At 44.7% G+C, this 25,060-nt stretch overlaps 1 protein-coding gene across 6 annotated transcripts in view; it reads left to right on the top strand.

Moving 5' to 3' along the window:
• Positions 1-25,060, top strand: part of SLC6A13 (solute carrier family 6 member 13) — a 50,658-nt gene that overhangs the window by 3,839 nt on the left and 21,759 nt on the right. For 2 of the 6 annotated variants that reach the window (XM_050747073.1, XM_050747072.1), the window contains exons 1-4: positions 2,971-5,017; positions 8,092-8,298; positions 23,080-23,214; positions 24,136-24,276. In XM_050747073.1, the coding sequence (XP_050603030.1) occupies positions 8,097-8,298; positions 23,080-23,214; positions 24,136-24,276 (478 nt within the window). In that variant the 5' untranslated portion in view covers positions 2,971-5,017; positions 8,092-8,096. Of the gene's footprint in view, positions 1-2,968; positions 5,018-8,091; positions 8,299-23,079; positions 23,215-24,124; positions 24,277-25,060 lie in introns of those variants that run through there. The other 4 variants (XM_050747077.1, XM_050747071.1, XM_050747075.1 and 1 more) reach the window with 4 other exon arrangements.

Genomic DNA, 25,060 nt, shown 5'->3' with positions numbered 1-25,060 from the left:
AATAATGGACTTTAGAATTCTACAAACCTGAGTTCAAATCCTGGGTCTACCATTTACTAGTTATGTGGCCTAGCAAGTAATTTAATTATCTTTAAGGCTTTGTTTTCCTATCTTTAAAATGATCTTGTCAGTAATTCTTGTGTCATAGGTTTGTTCTGAGGATAAAATGAAATGGTGCCTGTATAGCACTTAGCGCCATGCCTGGCACGTTTGAAATGCGCAGCAAACGTTAGTAATGGTAATGGTTGGTGTTATTAATATTCTTTGTCGTAAGTCTTGTTTCTTTCGGACGTTGGGTCTGATGTGGTGGCTCACGCCTCTAATCCCAGTGCTTTGGGAGGCTGAGGCAGGATTGCTTGAGGCTAGGAGTTTAAGACCAGCCTGGGCAACATAGCAAGACCCTATCCCTATAAAAGATTAAGAAATGATTAGCTGGGCATGGTGGTAGTCCATGCTACTGGGGAGACTGAGTTGAGCGGATCCTTTGAGCCTGGGAGGTTGAGGCTGCAGTGACCTATGATTGTGCCGTTGCACTCCAGCTTGGGCAATAGAGTGAGACCCTCATCTCAAAAACAACGAAAAAAGAAAACAAATTGGAGCTTATAGAATTTAGGTGAATTATCCCATCTGGGATCAAACAGAAAGGTCTTCAGAGTTTTTAGTGACCTCTCTGGTTTCTGCATGTAACATCCCAGAACTTTTCACAGCAGGGTCAAGTACTTGGGCTGTAATAGAGTATAAACAAAACAAAACAAAGCAAAAAAAAAGAAAAAACTTTATTTTAGACTTACAGAAAAATTGCAAAAATAGTACAGAGAGCTTCCATCTTTCACTCAGCTTCCCCTAATGTTAGCATCTTTCACAACAATGGTACAGTTGTTGGAACGAGGGAATTAACGTTGGTAGGGTACTAGTAAACTAAAGACCTTATGCAACTTTCACCAGTTTTTACATTCATGTCCTTTTCTATTCCAGGATCCTATCTAGGATCCCATTCAGGACCCCACATTGCATTTGGTGGTTGTCATTTTCCCTTAGTCTCCTGCAGCCTAAAACACTTCCTCAGTCTTTCTTGTCTTGTCTGTCTTGTCTTTGGTGACACTTTTGACACTTTTGAAGAGTAGTGATCAGTAATTTTGTCAAATGCCCCTCACTTTGGGTTTGCCTTATGATTCTTGTGATTGAACCACACTTTTGGCAAAAGAATATCACAAAAATGTTGTGTCCCGCTTAGTACATCATATCCATGCTTCATGATACAGATAGATATTGATGTCTTATTACTGGTGGTGTTGACCTTGGTCATTTGGTTAAGGTGGTTTCTGCCTGGCTTCTCTACTTCAAAATTACTATTTTTCCCTTTGTAGTTAATGCATATCTTGGGGGAGACACTTTGGAATTGTAAAAATTCTGTTCCTCCTTGAACTTTCACCACCAATGTTAGCGTTCATTGGTAGATCTTGTCTGCAACAATTACTATAGTGGTGTTTGTCTAGTGATGATTTCCTAGTTTTCTCTTTCCTTCTACATTTATTAAGATTTCTTTTTCTTTTTTTTTTTTTTTTGAGATGGAGTCTTGCTCTGTCGCCCAGGCTGGAGTGCAGTGGCTGGATCTCAGCTCACTGCAAGCTCCGCCTCCCGGGTTTACGCCATTCTCCTGCCTCAGCCTCCCGAGTAGCTGGGACCACAGGCGCCGCCACCTCGCCCGGCTAGTTTTTTGTATTTTTTAGTAGAGACGGGGTTTCACCAGGTTAGCCAGGATGGTCTCGATCTCCTGACCTTGTGATCCGCCCGTCTCGGCCTCCCAAAGTGCTGGGATTACAGGCTTGAGCCACCGCGCCCGGCCAAGATTTTTTTTTTTTTTTTTTTTTTTTTTTTTTTTTTTGAGACGGAGTCTCGCTCTGTGGCCCAGGCTGGAGTGCAGTGGCCGGATCTCAGCTCACTGCAAGCTCCGCCTCCCGGGTTCACGCCATTCTCCTGCCTCAGCCTCCCGAGTAGCTGGGACTACAGGCGCCCGACACCTCGCCCGGCTAGTTTTTTGTATTTTTTAGTGGAGACGGGGTTTCACCGTGTTAGCCAGGATGGTCTCGATCTCCTGACCTTGTGATCCGCCTGTCTCGGCCTCCCAAAGTGCTGGGATTACAGGCTTGAGCCACCGCGCCCGGCCTTCTTTTTCTTTGAGTTGGGGTCTTGCTGTGTTGCCTCAAACTCCTGAGCTTAGGTAATCCTCCCACCTCAGCCTCCCTGAGTAGCTGAGATTACAGGTGCACGCCACCATGCTCGGCATCCTTCTATATTTATTTATTGGAAACTGCAAGGAAGAATGATCCTTTCATTCCTACTTACTAACGCATTGGTTATATGTATCAGCATGAACTTATTAGTGAATTTTGTTCTTTGGGCTACAATACCATACTATCATTATTCATTTTGTTGTTCGAATGATTTCAGTTATAGCAAGCCATAATTTGTTTAGTCTGTTCTACTTGCTGTTTTCTTTTCTTTCAGTGTGATATTCGAAAAGGGATCCAAAAGGTCAGCAGGTTCCTGACTCCTGCAGTTAAACAGAACTACATCTCTTAATTTAAAAGTCTGCAGAGGAGAACCCACCACTTCCTTTGCCACCTTGATGTTGCTCAGAAATGTTTATTCCACTCCTTGTAGAGTCAAACAATTTTTGGGAGAGCATATCATGGCGTACTGTCATTTAAACATACCTGGGATGAACTTGGTACGAACCAGACCTCCTAGGCCTGCTTTTTGCGTGGCTCACTTCATTTTACACAGTCCTGTTGTGGGAAGTGCAGCCTTCAGTATCCTCACTAACAATCTCTAGTGAGTCTTAAAACTTATGCAGTCTCTTGAGTAAGAACTCTTGAATACTAATTCTGGTGTTACTTGTTTTCAGGTTTCTTGACTTTGCACCCAGCAGACCAAAGGATGATGGCAACGTGAGGTAGATGCAAGGCTAGTCACGCCTGTTTTGTGTGGAACCGCAGACAGGAAGTTGTGAGGGACTGTCACCAACATTTATCTACCAGTGGTTCTCAAGCTTTTTGTTGTTGTTGTTTAACTTTTGTCAACCTAAGCAGGACAAAAAACCTACCATAGCCATTCCCACTTTATAAGGGAAAAAGAAATTGGGGATAACAAAGATTTGGAGAGGAATAAAATAGGAGTCAATATGTGGTAACATGGCAGCAGTTATGTAAAAACAAAAGAGTTGGTAAGTAAAGCCAACATTCCTTAATACAAGAGCAGCAACTTACAGCCAACTCAGGATAAGCCTGATGATGTCCTTATCACTGACAGTCTTTCCTGGAAACTGGAAATTGCAACCGTTTGCATATATGAGGACACAGAAGGGGCTGTGCAACATGGCCAAAGGCCGAATGGTATCTGAGAAAAACCGAGTTATCTGGTAATTTTAGATTACAGATGCCAAAGTTTATGATGCGTAGTAGGCCATTGGCAAGTACCACTCAAGGATGAGTCAAAATGGAAGTCAAGAGCCCTGCTTTGAAGATGGTCTTTTTTTACGCGAGTTTGTAGGCTGTCTCAGGACCCTTTTGGTTTATGGCTTTAGATGGCTCAGTCTAACAGATGAAAGCTTGAAAGGGGAGAGGAACAGGGTAGCTGAAACATAAGAAGAATAATTTCCAAGAAGCTTCTGGGAGGCTCTCCAGGTATTGCCACGCAGTGTTTCCTGCCCCTGCCCCATGCCCTCAAGTCAGATGAGGGATGCAGGAAATGGAAACTACCTTAGACTCTTCGATTCATCTTTCTTTCCACACCTCTCTGTCATCTCAAGATGTCTGTGTCACCTCACTCACCCATTGCCCCATCCCCCCCTAACTCATTCTCACCGTCTGGCCAGAGCCCAGCTTAGCTCAGGGGTTCCCCAGTCCTGTCTCCCTCAAGAAGACTTCCCTGCTCACTGTGAATAATCCCTTAAGGATGAATAACAGCTACCATTTACAGTGAGTCACCGTCTCCTGAAATCTCAAGCTGGACAGTCACCTATGTAGGACTCAGACCCCACACTCTCCGGTGTCAAAGTCTAAGCAGGTTCCCTGCATGCACTGTGCTTCGGCAGTGGCTGAGGTGGGACTGCCCTGCCCTAGACTCCAGGCTGAAGGAACTGCTCTCACAGCCACCTCTGTGGGCTGTTCCTGCAGAAGAACGAAGCTCCCTGGATGACCTGTGCCTCGTGCTCACTGCCAGCTCCTTCACTGATGACAGCTTTAGGGCTTTGCTTTATTTTAAACGTTGGCACTTCCTTTTCTCTACTGATTTAAAAAATATTTTAAAATTATAGCATATTATTTAAAAATCCAAACAATATTGATAAAGTGGGGGAAAAAACTCCCTTACTGCCATCTCCTGATGTCAGTTCCACTCTACAAAAGTAACTACTATTAACCATTTAGTGAAAATGTTTTCAGACTTCTTCTGTGTGTATAAATGTCTGTGTATGTTTGGGAAGTTTTTCTGACATCTCCAGGTTCTTTATCTATGTATCTTTGTTCTAAATCATCGTCCATTCCACATTGCAAGCTGCAAAACGGTAAGATAAATGTATTTTTAAATTAATCTACACAGCACCTGCCAAAGGAAGCCCTATTCTTGATGGATTTATAGGAGCACTTGTGTTGGAGACAGGGGTGGGAGGCAGCATCCCTCCAGAGAGACCCTGAGCTCACCAGGTGGGAAGCACACATGAGCTCTGGGGAAGAGACCATGCTTCATAAGCTCACCAGCAACTGGCCCGACCTGCCAGGGTGTGCACACTCCCCAGACTGCGGAATCACTCGTGTGCGGGTTGCCCGGTGGCCGAGGGAGGGGAGGGGAGAAAAGTGGAGGGGGAGGCACAAGGGTGGAATGTGGGCTGGGCCAAGTTTAGAATTACGAGTGCCACAGAGGCTCCTGGAACCACACTTTAAATAGCCGGCACCTTCCCCTTCCCCCTCAGATAATTCTCCTCCCCGACTGGACCTCTGGCGGCAACTTCAGTAAGGTTCGAAATGTTTTCTCTTTTTTTTTTTTCTGTTTCTGGGTCTGAGTCTGCAGGTTGGTGGGATCCATGGGACTTACAACCAAAGGACTTTTTTCTCACCCTCTCCTAGAAAATATGCTTCTGACATTTATGTGTGCAAATGCCAAGATTATATGCTACTTTCTTGACTTTCTGCAACTTGGGTGGCTGTTGACTTAAGTGACAATGTGATTTGGAAAGAGAGCGCCCTAGATTGAGAGGAAAGACAGTTGGATTTAGCTCCAAGAAAAATCAGATTTAACTCTGAGAAAAGAGAACAATGATCAACTCTTTGACAGGACTGAAAGAAGACAAAAATTTGAGTACCTGTTATTCTATTAAGTGCGTATATATATGTATATTTCCTCTTTTAATTCTTATAGCTAAGTATATCCTATCAATCATCCGCACTTTTACAGATGAACAAACTAAGACTCAGAGTCACTCATTAACTTCTCTGAAGTCAGACATTGGTATGAGAAAAAACTAATGTTTGAACCTGGTCTCATCTGACTCTACAGCTCATGGCCTTTCAGACACAACACGCTACGTCTGAGAAGCAGCTCTAATGGGGCTAAGGGAGCCAGGAAAGTGCTACTGTTTCCCCCAGAGTCTGGGAGGTGGAGAAGGGAAGGTTTTCCATCACCGGGAGGGATCCATCCGCTGGTAAAGGGAGGGGAGGCCTCCAGCAAAGTCAGTGCCTTGACAACCTTCCCGAAAGGACCCGGGAGCCCTCTTGGGACCAGTTACTTGGGTTTCTCCTTTGTAGAAAGGAGCTCATTCCCTAATTTATCAAATAAAAATAGATACTTGCTGTTCCCTGACTTTCTTTTTTCTTTTCTTTTCTTTTCTTTTCTTTTTTTTTTTTTCGAGACGGAGTCTCGCTTTGTTGCCCAGGCTGGAGTGCAGTGGCGTGATCCCGGCTCACTGCACCTGGTTTCATCCACCTCCTGGTTTCAAGCGATTCTCCTGCCTCAGCCTCCTGAGTAGCTTGGGTTACAGGTGCCAACCACCACACCTGGCTAATTTTTGTGCTTTTAGTAGAGACGGGGTTTCACCATGTTGGCCAGGCTGGTCTCAAACTCCTGACCTCAGGTGATCCACCTGCCTCAGCCTCCCAAGTGCTGGGATTACAGGCGTGAGCCATTGTGCCTGGCCTGTTCCCTCACTTTCTGACTTCCTGGGTCAGAGCCAAAGGAGAGTCTGTGGCCAGAAGAGGTTACTGCTGAGAAAGTTCTGTTAACATGAACTTTGCTTGAGGGTTAGAAAAAAGTCCGTCTGCCTACTTCTCCAGAAAAGAAGCCACTCTGCAAAATCAAGGCAGAGTCATTAGAAGATGCTTTTATAGACATGCCAGTGAACCCAGGCAGCCATTGTAATCAAAGGGCTGGGACTGAAAGAGCAGGGGCAGATGGGTTGAAGTCCTGGCTGTGCAGTTTACTAGCTACATGGCAGCGGCAGTCACATCATTGAACCTCTCTGAGCTGCAACTTCCTTATTTATAAAGTGGAGGTAGTAATGCTTACATCTCAGGGTTGCTGTGAGAACTAAATGAAATGAAGGCATGTGAAGTGCCTAGTCTGTAGTAGTTGCTGACTAAATGGGAGCCACACCCAGTCATCCTCAATCCCAGTAGTCTGGAATGGGCCACTTCTGACAGTGAATGGTTAAAACTGTGGCTTTTTAGTTTATGTCATCTTCTCTACTGTCACAGACTCCACTTGTCACCAGAAAAGAAAAAGCACATAGCTCCTCTCTCCCTTCTGCTGATTTCAGAGAGACATAGGAGGAGCACTCAGTCCACCTCATCTCACTCACAACTCCTGGTCCCCTCAACTCTCCCAGTCCTTTGACAGGATTTTTTTTTAAACTGGCTTTTATTTTTATATTACAAAAGTAAAACATTTTTTGTTGTAAATGTAGAAAATATAGATAAGGAAATATTCCTATAACCCAGCTGCTGAAAGAAAAACATTTTGGGCCGGGCGCGGTGGCTCATGCCTGTAATCCCAGCACTTTGGGAGGCCGAGGCGGGTGGATCACAAGGTCAGGAGATCGAGACCATCCTGGCTAACACGGTGAAACCCCGTCTCTACTAAAAATACAAAAAATTAGCCGGGCGCGTGGCGGGTGCCTGTAGTCCCAGCTACTTGGGAGGCTGAGGCAGGAGAATGGCGTAAACCCGGGAGGCGGAGCTTGCAGTGAGCTGAGATAGCACCACTGCACTCCAGCCTGGGCGACAGAGCGAGACTCCGTCTCAAAAAAAAAAAAAAAAAAAAAAAAAAAAAAAAAAAAAAACATTTTGGTGGCTATCCTAATCTTTCAATGCCTATAAATACTTTCTAAGATATTTGTCAAGCATGATCATATTGTACGTACTGGGTTTTACTATATATTGTGAGCATCCTTTTGTGCCGATACACTTGTTTCTGTAACACAGGTTTTAATGATTATATATAGTAATTCATTATGTGAATGTGCCATAATTTATCAACATATCTAGCATTTTTGACAATTTATGTACTTTCTGATTTTTCGCTGTTATAAACAATAAATATCCTATGCTACACCTTTCACTCACAATCACAATTATTTCCTCAGGGTAAATTCCTGCAAGGGCAATTGGTGGCTTTGAGGACATGTGAAATCCCATCCTTTCCACGTGTCCCAGCATAGAGAGTAAAGAGATGGAAGCACGTGCTAATCCCGGCGAGGCTGACTGTAGGGCGGCAGGGAGAATTTAGACAGCACAGCGGCCCGTGAACTCCTCCATGTCTACAAGCCTCAACCCAAGAGGGCCTTGTAGTGGAAGCAAAGGCCGTCCTTCAGCACCAGCACTTTCCTCCTGAAACAGGAAAGGGATATATACGCTCAGTAGCTGTCACCCAGCTTCCACCACTGAGAAGCGCTAAGGAGGACACGGTCTGCAGGGAAGGGCATAGCATTCGCCTCTTCCAGGGCACTCATCCCCTTATGGATTTGTTGGAAAAGGAGGAGGAGGAGGGGTTTCCTTCTGGGGTTCCCAACAGTAACAGGGCATCCCACTTGTTTTCCAGGTGGGATGGATAGCAGGGCCTCAGGCACAGCCAGTAATGGAGAGACAAAGCCAGTGTATCCAGTCATGGAAAAGGAGGAGGAAGAAGGCACCCTGGAGCGGGGGCACTGGAACAACAAGATGGAGTTTGTGCTGTCAGTGGCCGGGGAGATCATCGGGCTGGGCAACGTCTGGAGGTTTCCCTATCTCTGCTACAAAAATGGGGGAGGTGAGAGCCCTTGTGCCGCCCCACCCACTGCTGGAAGGACGATGCTTCCATCTCCTGTGCTTACGGCCCCTCTGGGGAGTCCCATAGATGCATAGGATTCTGGAGTTGGAAGGACGCTTAGAGGTCATCCAGGACTCTCTGTAAGAAACTAAGACCTAGAAAGATGCGTGACTATCCCGTGACTATCCCAGGGCTTTTTCTATTGTAATGTGGCATCGTAGAAATGTGAGCACAAGCTGGAACCAGGTGGAGGAGAGTTTGGATCCTGGCCCCGCTGCTCACCCTCTGTGTGATCTTGGACAAGTTACTTAAGCTCTCAGAGCATCAGTTACCGCTCCTGCAAATCGAGATAATAATGCCTGCCTTTCAAGGTCGTTGTAAGGATTAGAGATAATGTGTGTAAAGAACTTAATAAATAGTAGCTTTGTTGATGATGATGGCAATACCAAATTGTTCTGTGGTCTTGAGATTCCCCAGCCTTGGCCTGGTGTCTTTTTCTGACTCTGCTGGCAGGGGGAGGTTCCCTAAGCCATCCCTTACCCAACCCCTTCTAGTATAGGCTCTCTTTTTAAAAATTTCCCAGTACAAATGTGTGCGTGTTGTAGGGAGAGCATTACCTCCAGCTCTTCACTGTGTCATCACTGGCTTCTCATTCACCTCTCTTCCAGCTGCCTGGGGTAATTCTGCTATCCCCGCAGCAGTGACAGAAATTTTGCAACCACTAACCCACATTCAGGGAATTTTGTATTTCTGTGGGAAGCCCCAGAGGGATTTTCCCAAGTGCTGGAGCGTTCTGGGTGACCAGTGGGCTAGGAATAGCTCCTTGCTTATGGGTAAAGCTGATAGGGCTGGGGTTCCCAGGTCTGATTTGGTAGTGAGACTGCAGCCAGGCCTGGAGGAACGTGGAATACAGAGGTGGGCCATCAGGGAAAATGATGAGAGGAGTGGCAAGTTCATGGGCCACAGGATTTGAGGTTCTTTAAAGCAATACCTACCCTTTTGCAGGTGAGTAAGAGCTGCCAAAGGCATCAGCTTGAGTCTCACAAGGATTTTAGAGAAAGAAAGCCTTCAATACAGAGTGGAGGTGTGGGAACTGGAGGAGAACACGAGAGATGCTCTGGGCCCATGGAGTCTGGTTCCCAGGTCTGCGGCAACTGGGGATTGTCCCTGGGTTGGAGGTTAACTTGTGTTTCCAGAGGGATGAAAATGGGCTGGTGTGTCCCTTCTTCCTGGGAATTTCTGGCCAGTGGCCTGAAATCCTAGGAATTTGCTCAGTTTGCGCTGTGAGGGAAGAGGGAAGGTCTACCCACTTTTTACCTGGTGCTGAGTGCTCCACGTGCTTGTCCAGGAATTTAGGCCTGAGTACCCTCCCTCTGGAGAATCAGGGGAGACGGAGCTGGCCCAGGGCGAAAGCTGGAGGCCTGGGGACTAAGCTGGCGTTGGGACTCTGGGTCTGGAACCTGGTAACCAGCTCAGCTCCTCACATGGCAGAGATTAGGAGGTGAGCAGCTTTCCGCAAGCCTCTCTGGAATTGGGTAAAGGTCGGCCTGGGAATTAGCAGGAATGGCACGAAGAGGTAGGAGAGACTGCCTTCCAGGTCTAATGCAAACCACTGGGCTGACAGGGGCAAGTGGAGGGGAGCAGTGACAGGAACGCGGGGGATGAGGGACTCTCCCTGGTCCTTTGTCTGGCAGTGTTTGGGTCCCAGGGCTCTGTGGTGAGTCTGTGTGGGCCTGGGAATGTGTTGACTGTGTCTTGTGTGGGAACAGAGGCCTGAGGGGAAAAGAGCACCCACAGCCCTTGGTTGGTCACGTGGCTCCTGTGTGGGGAGGTGGAGGCAGCAGGGCGGCGGCTGTGGTCTCCTTCTCCCTGGATAGAGCCTGCCTTCCAGCACGCTGATTCCCTGGAGAGTCCTGACATGTGTGGGAATCCTGCCATCCAGTCGAGTTCTCTGTTTAACCCTTACACTGCCTACCCATAACTTCTTCCCTTACCAAGCGCGGGGCCTGAGCACTCCTCTTCCCCGTTCGCTGGTGGATGGCTTCAGCTGGAGGGGAGTGTTCTGAGGGACTGGGGAGCTGCAGGCAGGGCCCAGGTTTGCTCTGGAGGGCATGAGTCACCCAGGGCCGCGGGCTGGGTTAGTGAAATGGCTCCTTTACCACGGTAAGCGGGCTGATCAAGGATGTGTGTGGTCAGTAGAGGAACCTGGACCTGCCTATTTTTCTGTTGTTTTGGTGTTCTCAGCAGTTTAACCTTTCTGTCATCAGTTAACTCCTCTCGCCTCCCAGGCAAAGCAAACTCCTACAGAGAATGGGCCCTTAAGCTTCATCTCGTCATCTCCCTGTCCCTTTGCCGAAGAAGAGACTGCTGCCCCTTCCCGAAAGGACCCTTTGCTGCTGCTGTGGGCAGGAGGCTGGGAGATGGAGACCCTTAGATTGGTTTGACCCCTTTCCTCCTGGTTTAGTGCTTTTATCAGAGCTCACCATTCTCAGATTGGGGCCTGGGCTCCTGGCATGGGAAGAGTGTTCTGAGCAAGCCCTGGAGAGGATGCTGGGGTACTCCAGGGTGTGCCATCCTCCCGTAATGCACCCTATCAGCCTGCTTCTGGGCCCTTTCTTGAAATTCACAGCTCCAAGTAGCCACTCTTGTGCTTGGCGGGGAGGGGAGGGCAATCAAGGAGTTTGATTCGTTGTAGTATTTGTTTAGTGAGAAGCTCAGGGATGAAGACGTCCTCAAAGCACAATTTTACTTCCAAACTAAAAATATAAGTGACATCTTTGGTTTCTTCCAGCGTCAACATTTGGTAGATCTAATTTGAAATGAGTTCCAGAGCAGGGAAAGGGCTGAGGCAAGGCTATGATAGAACACAAGGCAAACAGCTGAAAACTGCAGTCAAAAGGCAGGCAAGCTGAGAAAGTGATACAAAGAAGCCCATCAGAGGTCAGAAGCAACAGGGAGGCTTTTAGGGAGGCGAGTGGGAGGGATGTCCGCCTCCACCGTCTCCTAGGTAAATAATCTCCCTGCTGTCCAGGACCTATGGCTGATCCACCCCCAAGCACCTGCTTCATCCTAATGGCTTTAGAATTTCCAGGCTCTGTCCGTTGCCTCGGCGCACACCCAGCCAAGCCCTGAGCCTGACTGTGTCATTCACCAGCAAGTACTTACCGAGCACGTGGCATAAGCCAGGAATTGTTCTAGGTGGTTGGGATACATCTATAAACAAAACGGACCAATTCCCTGTCCTCACAGGGCACACATTCTAGAGGAGGGAGACAGACAATGCACAATAAATGGGATAAACGTGTAAATTAAATAGCATTCCCGAATGAATGAGTGCTATAGGAAAAGAACGAGGGGAGCTGGGTAAAGGGGATCAGGAGTGTGGGTGTGGGTGGTGGCAATTTTTAAAACGGTGGTCATTGAGAGCATTTGAGCAAAGTCTTGCTAGGAGTGACAGAATTGGCCTTGTGGATATTATGGGGTGGGGTGAAAGTGCTTTGCTCCAGGCACAGGAAACAAAGGTTGAAACAAAGCAAGAGCCTGGCTGGCTTGTTTGAGGGGGACTTGAGCCTGGAGCTGGGCAAGTGAATAGAAGGTAAGGTCAGGGAAGAAAATGGGCTGGGACAGGGAGGCGGGCAGATGAGGTATGCCAGGTTGGCCACTCTCAGACTTCAGCGTTTGCTCTAGTGACATTCAGATGCAGGCAGGGTTTTGAGCAGCAGTAATCTTACATTATTTCCCCCCCGCTCCTCGAGATGGAGTCTCGCTCTGTCACCCAGGCTGGAGTGCAGTGGTGTGATCTCAGCTCACTCAGCCCACCTCCTGGGTTCAAGTGATTCTCCTGCCTCAGCCTCCCCAGTAGCTGGGACTACAGGTGCGCACCACCATGCCCGGCCAATTTTTGTATTTTTAGTAGAGACGAGGTTTCTCCATGTTGGCCAGGCTGGTCTCGAACTCCTGACTTCAGGTGATCCACCCACCTTGGCCTCCCAAAGTGCTGGGATTACCGGCGTGAGCCACTGTGTCTGGCCAGTCATCTTACATTTTAAAATAATCTCTAGCTGCTATGTTAGAACTGAGTATAGGGGAGTGAGGGCAGAAGCTGACCAGTTATAAGGCAAAAATCTTGGAGTCATCCTTAATTCTCTCATAACTGTTGACTGTACCCAAACACGCGGGTCCTGGGAGCTTCAGGACCTCTCCGGCTCCCTGGACCCTGGTTGCTGGCAGAATGAGTAACTCAGCATCCAGAATGCCTGGGACTGGATCCCCCCCACCCATGAGATGTGCAGGACCAGACCACTTCTCATCCCCTCCACTGCTAGCACCCATCTAAGCAATCCAAGAGTTTTCACCTGAGTGACTGGAAGGAAGGAGCTGCCGTTCACTGAGATGTGGAAGGCCATGAAGGGAGCAAGCTTTTGTTGTGGGTTTTTGTTTTGTTTTGTTTTTTAATAGAGATGGGGTTTTGCCATGTTGGCCAGGCTGGTCTCAAACTCCTGGCCTCAAGTGATCCGCCTACCTCGGCCTCCCAAAGTGCTGGGATTACAGGCATGAGCCACTGTGCCTCACCCCAGAGGAGCAGGTTTTGAAGGGAAAGTAAGGGGGTGAATTTTGGGAAAGTTGAGTTGAGGTATCTATCGGATGTGCAAGTGGAAATGGCAACTGGGCAATAGAATGTGAGTTTGGAGTTGGTGAGAGAGATCTGGCTGGAGGTGTGTATTTGGGGACCATTAGCATTTTGATGGTATAAGAAAAGAAAGTAAGGACCTTTAGTGGGTCTGGGAGAAGATGAGAAACCAGCAGAGGAGACAGAAAATGAGAAACTGGTAAAGCAGGATGAAAACCGAGAGAATGAAGTGTTTTGGAAAGCCAAGTGAAGGAATCCCATCAGGGAGGAGGGAGAGATTAACTGCAGCAAAGGCTGTGGATAGGTTTAAAAAATGAGGAGAGGAAATTGATTGTTGGTTTTAGCAGCTGGGAAGTTACTGATGACCTTGGTAAGAGCGGTTACAGTGGAGGGCTGGGGGCAATGACTGATTGAAATGGATTTAAGATAATGGGGGAGATGGGGAGAAAATAATTGGAGATAGTAAGTGTGGGTTATTGGGGCAAAATGTGGGAGCAGGTAAAATCCACCCTTCGTTGTGTATTTCCCTTCTGGGCAGAAGGAGGCCGTGTGAGTCCTGCGTAGCAGCCACAGTGTGCCAGTGACCAGGCAGCCTTAGTGATGGGGCCCTGAGCTGGCGAGGCGGCTGAGGAAGCTGTACATCTGAACTATTCCTCCAGCCCTCCACCCTCAGCTGCCAGGAGGGAAAGCAAATATGATTTTCTACTAGGGCCTGCCCAGCCAAAGTTCCAGTCATGGGACGAGGAGACGCTGGATAACGCAGGAGGCGTGATGTGGGAAGAAGGCAGCAGGAGAGGGTTCTGGTAACAGGACTGTCCGTAGCCAGCAGGGAATTTAAACCACCTTCCTGCCTATCTCAGCCCAGATGAAAAAACCGTCTGCCAACATTTTCACTTAATTTCTAAGTCCAGGTTGCTGAAATTTCACTAGGGGCAGAAGTTACCCATGCCAAGAACCTTTAATTTTTCCACTGGTCTCAGGACACCAGCTGGAGACGACCTTTTGTGAGGACTTCCTCCCTGTCCCCTCCAGCTCCTCTTCAGAGCCTCAGTCTTCCAGTGCCCAGGTCCTGGGTGCTTCAGAACACGGGCCTTCAGCTGAGACCTCTCCAGCTGCCTGGACCCTGGCCGAGTTGCTCAACACCCAGAATTAACTTGGGACTGGAGGCCCCATGTGAGGCCACGGCAGCAGGACCTCTCGGAAGGGCCTGGAGGGGAAAGACCCCGCAGCTCCAGCCTGTAAAGAAGGTGCACGGGGATGGCCACACACAGAGGATTCCCTTGGCAGGAAGGAAAACCATTAGCCCTTTGCTGTTTGTAGATAGCGGAGAATAAAGAGAAATAAGAAGCGTTTTTCGTATGTTCCTATAAAAGTAATGGTTATCTAGCAGTGCGTGACAGTGTGTTATCGAGTGCAGTTAATGACTCAGGGCCCGCTGTTGGTCAGGCTCAGGCCGAGGACAGCACATAATGCCTCTTGGAAGCTCCTCACTCTTCTGTTGCTCGAGTGGACGATCATCCGTTTATGCCTTAAGAAATCAGCTGGTGACACCACAGAGCTGCTGCTTTTGAGAAGGGGGGCCAAGAGAGTGATTCCTTTCTGGGATGGTATGTAGCCTCTCCCATCTCACGGAGACAATGCCAGCACGTTTTAGAATTTTTGAGGAGACTAGTACACATGATACGGGGTGCAGGGAACTGTGAACTCCGCCCGCCATCCCCAGGACTAACTTCATCTTGTGACGGTGGTGCCTGCGGAGGGGAAGAGGCGGAATGCCCTTCAGGACTCCTCAGTCTGCACCTGGCCCCCCTTGGCCTCCTCCTGCCCCGACCCCTCTCACACTTCTAGGGCCTGTAGCTCCCCCTGCAGCTATGGACTTTGTCCCTCTTGCCAGGCTGCCAAGGTGCTCAGCGAAGCAGCGGAGGTGGGAGCAGCTGACCACGGGGCCCAGTGCAGTTAAACGTTGGCTTGGTTTGTAGAGAAAGAGCAGGCAACGTGAATATGGGGAGGGGCTTGGGCTGGGCCCATCGCTGTTGCTTTCTGGACTGGGCTCTCCACAGTGACTGTTCCTGTCAGCTGCTGGGTTCTCTCTTTCCTGTTTTCCCTCCTGCTCAGCAAACCTTGGATTGATTTATGGACTTCTCAGGCTGAATTACTTGCTGCCTTTCTTTCTTTGTCCTCATCATCAAGTCTCCCTTAGTGCCTGAATTATGGTTGTGTAGATTACAACCTTGAGAAGTGGAAGGTGAAGACCTGGAGAACTGGGTTCCTCATTAACTTACAATAAACCACACATATTTAAAGTGTACAATCTGATAAATTTTGAGATATGTATATACCCATGAAACCACTGCCACAATTGAGATAATAAACATGTCCATCACCTCCAAAACAGTTTCTTCTGTCTCTAATTCCTTCCTCCCAACTTCACTCCTGCCATCGTATCCCAGTGCAATCAGTAATTATGCTAAATGCAAACTAAACTAGTTTGCTTTTCTTAGAATATTATATAGATGGAATCATATAGTGTGTTGATAATTATGATAATTTGATACCACCATACGTTAGTTTGCATTTCTTAGAACATTATATAAATGGAATCATACATATTTTGATAATTATGATACAACATAATTATTTTGAGATTCATTTACAGTTTTCACATATCAGTAGTTTATCCTTTGTTATTGAGGTGTCTTCATATATTCTAACACACAAGTCCTTTAACAGAAATGCATTTTACAAATACTTTTTTTTTCATTCTGTGTTTTGTAATTTTCCTTTTCTTTTTTTGAGATGGATCTCACTGTCGCCCAGGCTGAAGTTCAGTGGTGCAGTCACAGCTCACTGCATCCTTGACCTTCTGAGCTCAAATGATCTTCCCACCACAGCCTCCCAAGAAGTAGCTGCAACTATAGGCGTGTTTCACCATGCCCAGAAAATTAAAAACTTTTTTTTTTTTTTTTTTTTGTAGAGACGAGGTCTCACTATGTTGCCTAGTCTGATCTCAAACTCCTGGGCTCAAGAGATCCTCCTGCCTTGGCCTCCCAAAGTGCTGGGATTACAGGCATGAGCCACTGCACCTGGACTGTTTTCCTTTTCCTAACAGTGTCTTTTGAAGAGAAGGCATTTTAAATAAATAAATAAATAAAGATGAGGTCTGGTTTATCAATTAGTTATTTTACAAACCATACTTTTGATGTCATATAAAGAGATCTTTGCCTAACCCAAGGCCTCATGTTTTCTTCTAGAAGATTTATAGTTTCAGGTTTTACATTTAGGTCTATGTTTCATTCTGGGTTAATTTTTGTATGCAGTGAAGGGATGGGTTGAAGTTCATTTCTCAGAGGTTGTGTAGGTATTCACTTATGCAACACCATTTGTGGAAAAGACTATCCTATTTCCAGTGAACGGCCTTTATTCCTTCATCAAAAATTAGTTGTTTGTGTGTATGTGGGTCTGTTGATGAATTCTACTCTGTTCCATTGATCTGTTTATTTTGACACCAGTACTGTCTTCATTACTGTGCTTGAGGATAATATAAATACCAGGTGGAATTAAGCCTACAATTTTACTTCAGTTCTTCTTTTTCAAAGGTAGGTTTGTTTGTTTGTTTGTTTGTTTTGTTCTGTTTTGTTTTTGAGACGGAGTCTTGCTCTGTTGCCCAGGCTGGAGTGCAGTGGCGCGGTCTTGGCTCACTGCAAGCTCCACCTCCCGGGTTTATGCCATTCTCCTGCCTCAGCCTCCCGAGTAGCTGGGTCTACAGGCGTCCGCCACTTCGCCCGGCTAATTTTTTTTTTGTATTTTTAGTAGAGACGGGGTTTTACCGTGTTAGCCAGGATGGTCTCGATCTCCTGACCTTGTGATCCGCTCACTTCGGCCTCCCAAAGTGCTGGGATTACAGGCGTGAGCCACCGCGCCCAGCCCTTTTCTTTGTTTTTTTGTTTTTGTTTTTGTTTTTGTTTTGGCTATTTTGGGTCCTTAGCATTTTCAGATGAATTTTAGAAATAATTTGTGAATTTCTACAAGAAAGTCTGTTGTGCTTTTGATTAGGATTGTATTAAATCTATAGATCAATTTGGAAAGAATTGAGATTTTAATGATATTAAGTCTTCTGATCCTGAATATGGTATGACTCTCCATTTATTTAGCTCTTCGTTAATTTCCCTCAGCAATGTTTTGTAGTTGTGAGTGTATATATATCTTTCACAACTTTTGTCAGATTTATTCCTAAGTATTTCATATTTTTGATGCTATTGTAAATGGTATTATTTCCTACATTTTATTTATGGTTGTTTGTTCCTAATACATATACAGTTGATTTGTATATGCCCATCCCGTATCCTGCAAACTTACTAAACTCACTGATTGGTTCTAGTAGGGTTTTTTTGTGTGTGTATTCCAAAGGATTTTCTATGTAGAATATCATGTCTTCTGAGAATAAAACAGTGTTATTATTTTCCTTTTAAATTGGAATAACCTTTAATTCCTTATCTTGCCTTATTGCTTTGGCTAGAATCTCCAGTACAATGTTGAATAGAAGTAGTAAGAATAGACACTTGTTTTATTCTCAGTCTTAGCAGTCTTTCACTATTAAGTATGATGTTAGCTGCAGGGTTTTTTGTAGATGCCCTCTATCAAGTTGAGGAAGTTCTCTTCTCATCATCATTGCTGGCAGTTTTCGTTAGGAATGATTGTTGGATTCAGTCAAATACTTTACTGTACCTATGAAATGATCATATAGCTTTTCTTTTGTTAACAGGATGAGTCACATTATTTATTTGTTTATCCATTTATTTTAGGAGCTGGAGACTACAGCACTATGTTGATTTTTAAAACTGCTAAACCCACTTTGTATCCCTGGGATAAACATTGCTATAAATAATATGTTGTCCTATTAACATATTGTTAGGTTTGATTTCCTAAAATTGTTTAGAATTTTGGCATTTATGTTCATGACATATATTGATCTTTAACTTTCTTTTCTTATAATGTATTTGTCTGCTTTTATTATCAGGGTAATGCTCACTTTATAAAATTGGTTGGGTAAGCATTCCATCTTTTCAATTTTTTGGAAGAGTTTGTGTAGAATTGTTGTTATTTCTTCCTTAAATATTTGGAGGATTCACCACTGAAGTCATTTGAGCCTGGAAATTTTTGTGGGATGGGTTTAAACCAAAAACGAATTTTCCTTAGTAGTTATAGGGCTATTCAGACTATTTCTTTTTGAGTGGGCTTTGGTAGTTGTGTTTTTTGAGAAAATTTTTTATTTTACCTATTTATATGTTGCACTTACTGGCATAAAGTTCTTCATATATTTTCTTATTATTGTTTTAATATATATATAGAACCTTTACTGATGATACTTCTCATTCGTCATGCTGATAATTTGTATCTTCTAAAATTTTATCAATTTTATTATCTCAAAGAACCAGCTTTTGGTTCATGGATTTTCTCTATTTTCCTGTTTTCCATTTTATTGATTTCCACTTTGATTTTTATTTCCTTTGACTTACTTTGGCTTTCATTTGCTCTTATCCTTCTCCTTCCTTCCTTCCTTCCTTCCTCCCTCCCTCCCTCCCTCCCTCCTCCCTCCCTTCCTTCCTTCCCTCCCTACACCCTCATTTCAGCAATAATTTCTCATTTCTTAAGGTGGAAGCTGAGGTAATTGATTTGAAACTTTTCTTCTTTTATCATTTAGTAAATCTCCTAAGTACTGCTTTAGCAGCATGCCACACATTTTGATACTGGGTTTTATTTCATTCCATTCAAGATACTTTCTAGGCCGGGCGCGGTGGCTCAAGCCTGTAATCCCAGCACTTTGGGAGGCCGAGGCGGGCGGATCACGAGGTCAGGAGATCGAGACCATCCTGGCGAACACGGTGAAACCCCGTCTCTACTAAAAAAAATAGAAAAAAACTAGCCGGGCGCGGTGGCGGCGCCTGTAGTCCCAGCTACTCGGGAGGCTGAGGCAGGAGAATGGCATGAACCCGGGAGGTGGAGCTTGCAGTGAGCTGAGATCCGGCCACTGCACTCCAGCCTGGGCAACAGAGCGAGACTCCGTCTCAAAAAAAAAAAAAAAAAAAAAAAAAAAAAAAAGATACTTTATAATTTCTCTTTTGATTACTTCAATAGAGCCATAGGCTATTTAGAAATGTGTTACCTAATTTCCAAATAGGTGGAAATTTTCCAAATGTCTTTCTCTGATAGATTTCTAATTTAGTCAGAGAACCGATTTTATGTTACTTGGATCCTTTTACACTTACTGAGATTTGTTCTCTGGTCTAGGATATGGGCCTATCTTGTTAGAATATTTCGTGCTTACTTGAAACTAATGTATATTCTGCTGTTGGACTGCTGGATAGAATATTCAATAAATGTCAACTAAGTTGAGTTGGTTGACATAATTTTCAAATCTTTTATGTCTGTACTGATTTTCTGTATACTTATTCTATAAATTATTGAGAGAGGGCTATTAAAATTTTTAACATTTATCAGGAATTAGTTTATATATTTCTCTTGGTAGTTCTGTCAGTTTTTGCTTCATGTATTTTAAAGCTCTGTTATTAGGTGAATATGCACTTGAAATACTGATTGGTTAATGGACCCTCGAGTAATTGACCCTTTAGTCATTATGAAATGACCTTCTTCACCCTTGGTCATATTCTTTGCTCTGAAATTTACTTTGTGTAACATTAAGATAAACTTTACAGATTTATTTTGAGTAGTATTAGCATGGTATATCTTTCTATCCTTTTACTTTTCACCTCTTCGTGTCTTTTTTATTCAAAGTCATTTTTTTTAAGGCAGCATATAGTTGAGTCTTGTCAGTTTTTTAAAAGCCAATCTAACAATCTCTGTCTTTTATTTGGGATACCTAGACCATTTGCATTTAATACAATTATCCATATAATTAGGTTTAACTCTATCATCTTATTATTTGTTTTCTATTTGTACTATCAGTTATTTGTTTCCCCTTTCCCTCTCCTCCTGCTTTCTTTTGGAATAATTGAATATTTTTTATTATTCCATTGTTAGCTTTCTTGTTTTTGTTAGCTTATTAGCTGTAACTTTGTTGTGTTATTTTAGTGGTTGTTTTAAACTTTGTGGTATACATCTTTAACTTATCACAGTTTATCTTCAAGTGATAATGTACCACTTTGTATATATAAGAACCTTAAAATGTTACAGTTTCATTTCTTTCCTCCTGATCTTTGTGCTATTGTTATACATTTTTATATGTTATAAAATCCATATTACATTGTTTTTATTTTTGTTTACCAATTATCATTTAAAAATATTTGAATAACAAGAAAAACATTCTATGTGTTTATCTATGTAATTACTATTTCTAAAGTTCTTTATTACTTTGTGTAGATTCATATTTCTATCTGGTGATATCATTTCACTCTCCCTGAAGGAGTTTCTTCAACATTTCTTATAGTTCAGTTCTGCTTGTGATAGATCGTTTCAGGTTCTGCATGTCTTAAGGAACAGTTATTTCACTTTCATTTTTGAACAGTATTATTGCTGGGTATAGAATTCCAGGTTGACAGCTTTTTTTTCCCGCCCCCCTCCTTTATTACTTTAACAAATGTGCCTCGTCATCACTGTCTTCTCTTTTGCATTGTTTTAAATGAGAAATTTGATGTTATCTTTGTCTGTACATATGTGTCCTTTATCTCTGGTGACTTTTAAGGTTTTCCCTTAAAAGCTCCATATTCTGGTTTAAGTAATGTGATTATGATGCACCTTGGACTAGTTTTTAAAAAATTTTTTTTTGTCTTGGTGTTTGTTGAACTTTTTGGATCTATAGGTTTATAGTTTTCATAAAATTTGTAAAAATTTCAGTTATTATTTCTGTAAGCTTTTTCTCACCCTTTTATTTCTTTCATTGACTCCCATTACATTAAGCTGTTTGAAACTGTCTCAGCACTTAGGCACACCTGTTCTTTTTAAAAATTTTCTTTATTTTTTTTTTCTGAGATGGAGTCTCGCTCTGTCACCCAGGCTGGAGTGCGGTGGCACAATCTCGGCTCACTGCAAGCTCTGCTTCCCAGGTTCAAGAATTATCCTGCCTCAGCCTCCCAAGTAGCCACTATGCCAGGCTAATTTTTGTATTTTTAGTAGACACAGGGTTTCACTGTGTTGGCCAGGCTGGTCTTGAACTCCTGACCTCATGATCTGCCTGCCTTGGCCTCCCAAAGTGCTAGGATTACAGGCGTGAGCCACTGCGCCTGGCCAATTTCGTATTTCTATAAATATTCTTGAGCTCTGTTCTGGGACCAGTGAAGTTACTTGCTCTTTTTACGTCTTGCTTTTAAGATTTGTTAGGTAGGACTAGAAGTGTGCTCAGTCTAGGGATAAATATTCCCCATTACTGAGGAAATGTCCTTCTGCATACTCTGCCTAATGCCTGGTGAATCTTGAGATGATCTACTCTGGCAGCATGTGAGTACCATTACCTTTAATCATTTTGAATGGTTCTTTCCCTCACCTCAGTTTTCTCACACGTATGCACTGACTAGTACTCAGTTGAAAGCTTGAGGGGACCCTCTGCCGATAAGCAGCTTTTCCTCTCTGTGCAGCTGTCTCTTCTCTGGTATTCTGTGTCCCATGAATTCTCCCGTCCACTTTGCCAGCAGATGACAGGTCCACGGTAGAGAAAATATCAGTGTATCTGGCACCAGTAGTCTTGTCTCCGTCAATGCTCATAGAAGCAGAAGGAGACAGATTACTAGCTTAGTTCATTTCATGTTGCTACAACAGAACACCTGAGATGGGTCATTTATAAGGAACAGATATTTATTTCTTATCGTTTTGGAGGTTGGGAAGTCCAGGGCAGGAGTCCACCTCTGGTGAGGGCCTTCTTTTTCGTGTCATCCCATGGCAGAAGGCAGAAAGGCAAGAGAATATTCATGCAAAAGACAGAGAGCCAAATAAACCTTTTTTTTTTCTTTGACAGGGTCTTGCTCTGTCACCCAAGCTGGAGGGAGGGCAGTGGCACACTCACAGCTCGCTGCAGCCTCGAACTCCCAGGTTTAATCGGTCCTCCCACCGCAGCCTCCCGAGTAGCTGGGATTGCAGGCACACACAGCCATGCCCAGATAATTTTTTTGTATTTCTTTTAGAGACAGAGTTTTCCCATGTTGCCCAGGCTGGTCTTGAACTCCTGGGCTCAAGTGATCCTCCTACCTCAGCCCCCCAAAGTGCTGGGATTACAGGTGTGAACCACCATGCCTGGCCCAAACTCACTTTTATAACAAACACATTCTCACAGTAATAACATTAATCCATTCATGAGGGCAGAGCCCTCATGACTTACATCTTATTAGGCTCCACGTCCCAACACTGTTGCAGAGGGAATTAGGTTTCCAACACACACACTTTAGGGGATACATTCAAACCACAACAATGACTGAAAGGGCTTCTGATTTCAGCCTACTAAAAGACTACCTGACATTAAGAGCAATGATTTCTTTGAAAAGAATTATAGACTGTGGGCTTTGCCAATGCTCCTAGACATCTGTTTTTTAATAAGCTCCTTGTTATTGCCAAAAGTTATGTGTTAGGCAGTAATTGTTCAGTGGGAAACAAACTTTAATTTTTTTTTTTTTTTTTTGAGACAGAGTCTCGCTCTGTCGCCCAGGCTGAAGTGCAGTGGCCGGATCTCGGCTCACTGCAAGCTCCGCCTCCCGGGTTCACGCCATTCTCCAGCCTCAGCCTCCCGAGTAGCTGGGACCACAGGCGCCCGCCACCTCGCCCGGCTAGTTTTTTGTATTTTTTAGTAGAGACGGGGTTTCACCGTGTTAGCCAGGATGGTCTCGATCTCCTGACCTCGTGATCCACCCGTCTCGGCCTCCCAAAGTGCTGGGATTACAGGCTTGAGCCACTGCGCCCGGCCTGGGAACAAACTTTAATAGGTATAGACTGAAACTTTGCAGTGAAAAAAGGCAAGAGACCGTGTAGTAACACAGTGACTCTTGATCTCTGCTGTGGTTCCAAACATCTAGGCAGCTGTCTCCTGCGGCTTAGCATGTTCCCTACCTCCGAGATTCTGACTGGCAGTATGGGTTGGTCATGGGAGGAGCTGAGTGCAGACCAGGAGGAGAACAGACCCAGGAAATGAACAGCTTGTTTTCTAACCACAGGTGCCTTCTTCATCCCCTACCTCGTCTTCCTCTTTACCTGTGGCGTTCCTGTCTTCCTTCTGGAGACAGCGCTAGGCCAGTACACCAGTCAGGGAGGCGTTACAGCCTGGAGGAAGATCTGCCCCATCTTTGAGGGTGAGTAGCTCTGTACCTGATTCCAAAGCATCTTCATTCATGGTTATGAGCCTTATTTGGAATGACTTGAGTGATTAGTAGCAGTTCTGAGGTTAAGACTGCGAGTCTCTAGGCTAAACCCTTGGTTTGTGGGCTGCATGCTAAGCTAGTCAGCTGATCCATCAGAGAATGGGCGAGAAACAGCAGCGAGGATGGGGCTAAGGTTTTAGGTTAAGTAAGTAGAGTGCAAAGCTACTTTAGCTATATGTTTTAAATACATAGCTATGTTGTTGTATTTTAAGACATATTTAAATCAATTATAAAAATTTTAAAAGAGAACTTTAAATGAGAAAAAATTATTTCATTAATAGTTCTATCTTGGCTGGGCGTGGTGGCTCATGCCTGTAATCCCAGCACTTTGGGAGGCCGAGGCGGGTGGATCACCTGAGGTCAGGAGTTTGAGACCAGCCCGGCCAACATGGTGAAATTAAAATACAAAAATACAAAAAATACAAAAAATTAGCTGGGTGTGGTGGTGGGCACCTGTAATCCTAGCTACTCAGGAGGCTGAGGCAGGAGAATCTCTTGAACCTGGGAGGCGGAGGTTGCAGTGAGCTGAGATTGCACCACTGCACTCCAGCCTGGGTGACAAGAGCAAAACTCTGCCTCTTAAAAAAAAAAAAAATTCTATCTTGACACAAGTATTTAAAATTTACAGTATTTAATTTCATTATTTCTCCATATATAGGATTTTCTTTAAGTTTTTATTTTGAAATAATTATAGATTGACAGAGAGTTACAAAAATAGCAGTTTTGCTCAATGATAAATTGAACTCCCAGCCTCAGATAATCCTCTCACCTCAGCGTCCCGCATAGCTGAGATGACAGGTGCATGCCACCACCGTCCACCTTCCCTAGCCCAATTCTGCAGTTTCCCCGCAGGCATTGGCTACGCCTCCCAGATGATCGTTATCCTCCTCAACGTCTACTACATCATTGTGTTGGCCTGGGCCCTGTTCTACCTCTTCAGCAGCTTCACCATCGACCTGCCCTGGGGCGGCTGCCACCATGAGTGGAACACAGGTACGGTCATCTCCCGAGGTTCTGCTTCCTCCTCCCGTTCTGCCACGTTCACCGGAAGTGGGATTGTCCCTGTATCCCAGCTTAACACGGACACACCAGAAATCACCCAAGCAGATCATGGAGAGCTTATGTCAAGAATAAGATCGACAATTCACCAGCCTCACAGGCAAAATGTCAGGAACTTTTTAAAGAAAAAATTAACATCTTCAATGAGAACTGACCACTTTTATGTTGTTTAGCCATTTACTTAAATCAACTTGGAATATAGTTAGTTTGATATATGGATACGTGTCTTGTTCCTTCATTTGTTTCTCATATCTTCTTTCTGATACATTTTGGGTCTTTCAAACTTGCAATTCATCCGGACTTGCTTGTCGGGGTGGCAGAGGCGGGAGAAAATCCGCATACAAGTGGACCCGCACAGTTCGGATCCATGTTGTTCAAGGGTCCGCTGTGATTTATAATAGCAATTGCAGTCGTGTGTCACTGAATGACAGGGGTACACTCTGAGAAATGCACTGTTGGCATTTTGTCCTGTATGAACATCACAGAGTGCACACACACACCCCTACATGGCACAGCCCATCACACACCTGGGCTGCGTGCTGTAATACTGTACTGAACACTGTAGGCATGTGTAGCACAGTGGTAGGTGTTTGTGTATCTAAACATAGTGAAACCTAGAAAAGGTACAGTGAAGATGCAGTATTTTATAATCACATGGGAACACTGTCATATAGGTGATCCGCTGTTGACTGAAATGTTGCTGTGTGCTGCATATCTG

This window comes from Macaca thibetana, chromosome 11 (genome assembly GCF_024542745.1).
Source record: "Macaca thibetana thibetana isolate TM-01 chromosome 11, ASM2454274v1, whole genome shotgun sequence".
NCBI classification, from domain to species: Eukaryota; Metazoa; Chordata; class Mammalia; order Primates; family Cercopithecidae; genus Macaca; species Macaca thibetana.
This window is presented reverse-complemented; position numbering and strand designations above follow the sequence as displayed.